The sequence below is a fragment of the Calidris pugnax genome, unplaced genomic scaffold (genome assembly GCF_001431845.1).
Source record: "Calidris pugnax isolate Ruff unplaced genomic scaffold, ASM143184v1 scaffold772, whole genome shotgun sequence".
Classification (NCBI taxonomy): domain Eukaryota; kingdom Metazoa; phylum Chordata; class Aves; order Charadriiformes; family Scolopacidae; genus Calidris; species Calidris pugnax.
In genome coordinates this window covers 60,738-66,262 of record NW_015091662.1, presented here as the reverse complement: position 1 = coordinate 66,262, position 5,525 = coordinate 60,738, and the positions used below count along the sequence as shown (strand labels likewise).

Here is a 5,525-nt window from a genome sequence, read left to right as displayed (position 1 = left end):
GGGGGGGGGTAGAAAACCCCCCTCAGCCCCCCCCCAAAAAATTCTCTGAGGGTCAGAGGGAGTTTGGGGGGGGGTCACTTACCCGGATCTGCCGCCTTCTCGCTGTTCATCCTCCAGCACCAAAAGGCTCCCCCCAAACTCACCGCCAGCAGGATGAGGGTGAGGACGATGTACCCCGATTTGGAGAAGGCTGTTTGTCCCCCTGGATTTGGGGTGGGGTGGGGGGCACAGAGTGACACTGAGAGATGCCAACCCCACCGGGACCCCATCCCTGGTTTGGGGTGGTTTTGGGGAGGATTTGGGGGGGTCTCACCTCCGCTCTGGCAGATGGTTTGGAGGTCGAAGAGGGCGACCTTGCGGTCGGCGGGGTTGCTGACGGTGCAGGCGTAGGTGACGTTGGCGGCGGTGGGTGGCAGGGCCACCCTCAGGGTGGTCCCGTCGGGGGACAGTTGGTGACGGTCCGAGGTGAGGTCCCGGAGGACGTTGTCCCTTTGCCAAGTGACGTTGACGGCCCCTTTGCCCGAACCCTGGCACTGAAGGGTGAGGTTGCACCACTCCAAGGTGCTGGCCAAGACTTGGCTACGGGTCCGGGGGCTCGGGACCGACTCTGTGGGGTCAGGGATGGGGTGGGGGGGACACACACATATGGGTCAGAGTGGGGCGGCAGGGATCAGTCCACCCCACTCGCCCCCCATCGTCAGGCTTGGCCACCCCTCTCCTTCCATGGGGCACGGTATGGCCACCTTGGGGTGGTGGGATTGGGTCTTTGGAGAGGTTGAGGGGCTGCAGGTAGGGTGGGGGGGAAGGTTGGGGTCACACCTCAGCCTGGTGACCCCCATGGGTGCTCCCTGCCTCAGTTTCCCCACCTGGAAAAGGGGTTAGTACCTGCACCCAGGGCTTTCTCTTCACCCTGGTGACCCCGTCAGCGCCCCGTGCCTCAGTTTCCCCACCTGTAAAATGGGTTAATACCTCTACTTGGGGCTTTCTCCTTCCCTCTGTGCCTCAGTTTCCCCACCTGTGAAAGGGGTTAACCCAACCCTCACACTCAGGACTTTCTATTTACCCCCTTAAACCCCATCAGTGCCCCGTGCCTCAGTTTCCCCACCTGTAGAGAGGGTTTAATCAATCCTCACACTCAGGGCTTTCTATTTACCCTCTCAAACCTCACCAATTCTCTGTGCCTCAGTTTCCCCACCTGTAAAATGGGTTAATACCTCTACTTGGGGCTTCCTCTTCACCCTGGTCACCCTGCCATTGCCCCGTGCCTCAGTTTCCCCACCTGTAGAAGGCGTTAACCCAAACCTCACACTCAGGGCTTTCTATTTACCCTCTCAAACCTCACCAATTCTCTGTGCCTCAGTTTCCCCACCTGTAAAATGGGTTAATACCTCTACTTGGAGCTTTCTTCTTCCCTCTGTGCCTCAGTTTCCCCACCTGTAGAAGGTGTTAACCCAACCCTCACACTCACGGTTTTCTCTTTACCCCATTTAACCCCATCAGTGCTCTGTGCCTCAGTTTCCCCACCTGTAAAATGGGTTAATACCTCTACTCGGGGCTTTCTTTTCACCCTGGTCACCCTGCTGTTGCCCCGTGACTCAGTTTCCCCACCTGTAAAATGGGTTAATACCTCTACTTGGAGCTTTCTCCTTCCCTCTGTGCCTCAGTTTCCCCACCTGTAGAAGGTGTTAACCCAACCCTCACACTCAGGGCTTTCTACTTACCCTCTCAAACCTCATCAATTCTCTGTGCCTCAGTTTCCCCACCTGTAAAATGGGTTAATACCTCTACTTGGGGCTTCCTCTTCACCCTGGTCACCCCACCATTGCTCTGTGCCTCAGTTTCCCCACCTGTAAAATGGGTTAATACCTCTACTTGGAGCTTTCTCCTTCCCTCTGTGCCTCAGTTTCCCCACCTGTAGAAGGGGTTAACCCAACCCTCACACTCACAGCTTTCTCTTTACCCATTTTAACCCCATCAGCTCTCCCTGCCTCAGTTTCCCCACCTGTAAAATGGGTTAATACCTCTACTTGGGGCTTCCTCTTCACCCTGGTCACCCCACCATTGCCCCGTGCCTCAGTTTCCCCACCTGTAGAAGGTGTTAACCCAACCCTCACACTCACAGTTTTCTCTTTACCCCATTTAACCCCACCGTTGCCCCGTGCCTCAGTTTCCCCACCTGTAAAATGGGTTAATACCTCTACTTGGGGCTTTCTTTTTACCCTGGTCACCCTGCTGTTGCCCCGTGACTCAGTTTCCCCACCTGTGGAAGGTGTTAACCCAACCCTCACACTCAGGGCTTTCTATTTACCCTCTTAAACCTCGCCAATTCTCTGTGCCTCAGTTTCCCCACCTGTAAAATGGGTTAATACCTCTACTTGGAGCTTTCTTCTTCCCTCTGTGCCTCAGTTTCCCCACCTGTAGAAGGTGTTAACCCAACCCTCACACTCACAGTTTTCTCTTTACCCCATTTAACCCCATCAGTGCTCTGTGCCTCAGTTTCCCCACCTGTAAAATGGGTTAATACCTCTACTCGGGGCTTTCTTTTCACCCTGGTCACCCTGCTGTTGCCCCGTGACTCAGTTTCCCCACCTGTAAAATGGGTTAATACCTCTACTTGGAGCTTTCTCCTTCCCTCTGTGCCTCAGTTTCCCCACCTGTAGAAGGTGTTAACCCAACCCTCACACTCAGGGCTTTCTACTTACCCTCTCAAACCTCATCAATTCTCTGTGCCTCAGTTTCCCCACCTGTAAAATGGGTTAATACCTCTACTTGGGGCTTCCTCTTCACCCTGGTCACCCCACCATTGCTCTGTGCCTCAGTTTCCCCACCTGTAAAATGGGTTAATACCTCTACTTGGAGCTTTCTCCTTCCCTCTGTGCCTCAGTTTCCCCACCTGTAGAAGGGGTTAACCCAACCCTCACACTCACAGCTTTCTCTTTACCCATTTTAACCCCATCAGCTCTCCCTGCCTCAGTTTCCCCACCTGTAAAATGGGTTAATACCTCTACTTGGGGCTTCCTCTTCACCCTGGGAACCCCATCAGTGCTCTATACCTCAGTTTCCCCACCTGTAAAATGGGTTAATACCTCTACTTGGGGCTTCCTCTTCACCCTGGGAACCCCATCAGTGCTCTATACCTCAGTTTCCCCACCTGTAAAATGGGTTAATACCTCTACTTGGGGCTTCCTCTTCACCCTGGGAACCCCATCAGTGCTCTATACCTCAGTTTCCCCACCTGTAAAATGGGTTAATACCTCTACTTGGGGCTTCCTCTTCACCCTGGGAACCCCATCAGTGCTCTATACCTCAGTTTCCCCACCTGTAAAATGGGTTAATATCCCTACTTGGGGCTTCCTCTTCACCCTGGTAACCCCATCAGTGCTCTATACCTCAGTTTCCCCACCTGTAAAATGGGTTAATACCTCTACTTGGGGCTTTTTCTTCACCCTGGTCACCCCACCGTTGCCCCGTGACTCAGTTTCCCCACCTGTAAAATGGGTTAATATCCCTACTTGGGGCTTCCTCTTCACCCTGGTAACCCCATCAGTGCTCTATGCCTCAGTTTCCCCACCTGTAGAAGGTGTTAACCCAAACCTCACACTCGGGGTCCGAGGTCTTAAACCCCATCAGTGCTTCCTGCCTCAGCTTCCCCACCTGTAAAATGGGTTAACACCTGTACCCAGGGCTTTCTCTTTACCCTGGTAACCCTGCCATTGCTCTGTGCCTCAGTTTCCCCACCTGTAAAATGGGTTAATCCCTCTACTTGAGGCTTTCTCTTCACCCTGGTCACCCTGTCATTGCCCCGTGCCTCAGTTTCCCCACCTGTAGAAGGCGTTAACCCAAACCTCACACTCAGGGCTTTCTATTTACCCTCTCAAACCTCACCAATTCTCTGTGCCTCAGTTTCCCCACCTGTAAAATGGGTTAATACCTGTAAAATGGGTTAATACCTCTACTGGGGCTTTCTCCTTCCCTCTGTGCCTCAGTTTCCCCACCTGTAAAATGGGTTAATACCTCTACTTGGGGCTCACCGTAGACGGAGAGGTTGAAGGCCTGATCCTCCACCAGCGCCGGGACCAGTTTGATGCGCGCCCCGTAGACCCCGCTGTCCCCCCTCTCCAGGGCCCCGATCCTCAGGGCGGTGGCGTTGAGCATCTCCAGCCGGTCCTTGAACCGGTCCTTGGGGTCGGGGCGTTCGAAGCCACCGGGGCCAAACTCCGCCACTTGGATGGTGGCCCCGGCGCCGGCCGAGAAGCTCCACTCGATCTCCTTCACCGTCTTGTTGGGGGGCAGGAGCGGGGAGAGAAGAACAGACCCCCCCAAGACACCGTTGACCTGTCGGGGCTGAGCCCGGGCTTGACCGAAGAGGAGCTCTGGGGACAAAAGGGATGAAGGACAAAGTCACCAAGAGCTTGGGGACAAGGTGGGGCCAAGCCAAGGACAAGCCAGGGAGAAGTTGGGGATGGAAGGAACCCCCTTTTTTTTTTTTGGAGGGGGGGTGAGGAGGGAAGAAGCAGCATCTCCCCACCCTGATGTGGCCGCTTGGGTCTTCTCTCCATCAGCCGGTCCCTCTCGGGGCTGGGGACAGGGATGTCCCCCCACCCCAGCCCTGAGCTGAGGAGCCACCAGGAAGGAAGGAAGGAAGGAAGGATGGATGGATGCCGGGCTTGGAAACTGGTCGCCGCAGAGGACAAAAAGCTTCTAAAGAGCAAAGCATCTACTGGTTCAGATGGTGGTGCCCCATCTGAACTGGGACCTGCGGCCGGGGTCTCACCAGTACAACGTTCCAAGAGGCTCTGGGAGGAATTCCCAGCCGGCATCTGCAAAACCTCATTGTCCGCCTGGGCCAGGGGGGGGGGGGGGGGGAAGCAGCCGCCTCCGCTCCTCTCCCTGCAGCAGGACAGGGCCGGGGGGGGACGGGGACGGGACAATGTTCCCCCCCCTCCCCACCTACCAGCAAAATCATTCACCTGCACCCAGGGGACAATTAACTCCGGCCTTTCTCTGGGGGCATCTTCAAATGAGGACCCTCACTCTTGTGCGAGGCAGGGGCGTCCTTGTGCTGAACCCTCCTGGCCGTGAGCTGGTGCTGAGGGGTTCTGCAGGTGGGGACACCCCCGGCGAGGTGAAGCATCCCCCGTGGTCCCCGTGTGATGGGGAGATGGCAGCATCTTGGTGGGGCTCCTCTGAAGGCATCGGGCGCCGGCTCAGGACTTTGGGAACCCCCCCAGTAGGCTCCATCGTTCCCCATCGTTCCTGGGAACGCCACCGGCTCCATCCTCCATGGGGTGTCGGGGTGTCTGTGGGGTCCAGGGGAAGGAGATGGGATCAGTCCTGAGGTTGGTCATTCCCGTTGGCATGTCCCCCATCGCGCCAGGAATTGCCCTCCGTAGGGTCCAGGGGAAGGAGACAGGGTCAGTCCCGAGGTTGGTCATTCCCAAGGTTGGTCATTCCCATTGGCATGTCCCCCATTGCACCAGGAATTGTCCTCCGTAGGGTCCAGTGGAAGGAGATGGGGTCAGTCC

At 56.1% G+C, this 5,525-nt stretch overlaps 1 protein-coding gene across 1 annotated transcript; it reads right to left on the bottom strand.

The window, feature by feature from the left end:
- Nucleotides 1–74: 74 nt before the first annotated feature.
- LOC106899988 (SLAM family member 5-like) lies at nucleotides 75–4,400 on the bottom strand. The gene is made up of 3 exons (XM_014961940.1): nucleotides 4,032–4,400; nucleotides 314–607; nucleotides 75–202 (listed from the first exon to the last, which is right to left on the bottom strand). The coding sequence occupies exons 1-3, from the start codon at nucleotides 4,153–4,155 to the stop codon at nucleotides 75–77; spliced, it is 546 nt and encodes a 181-aa protein (XP_014817426.1). The 5' UTR covers nucleotides 4,156–4,400.
- Between the last annotated feature and the right edge of the window lie 1,125 nt (nucleotides 4,401–5,525).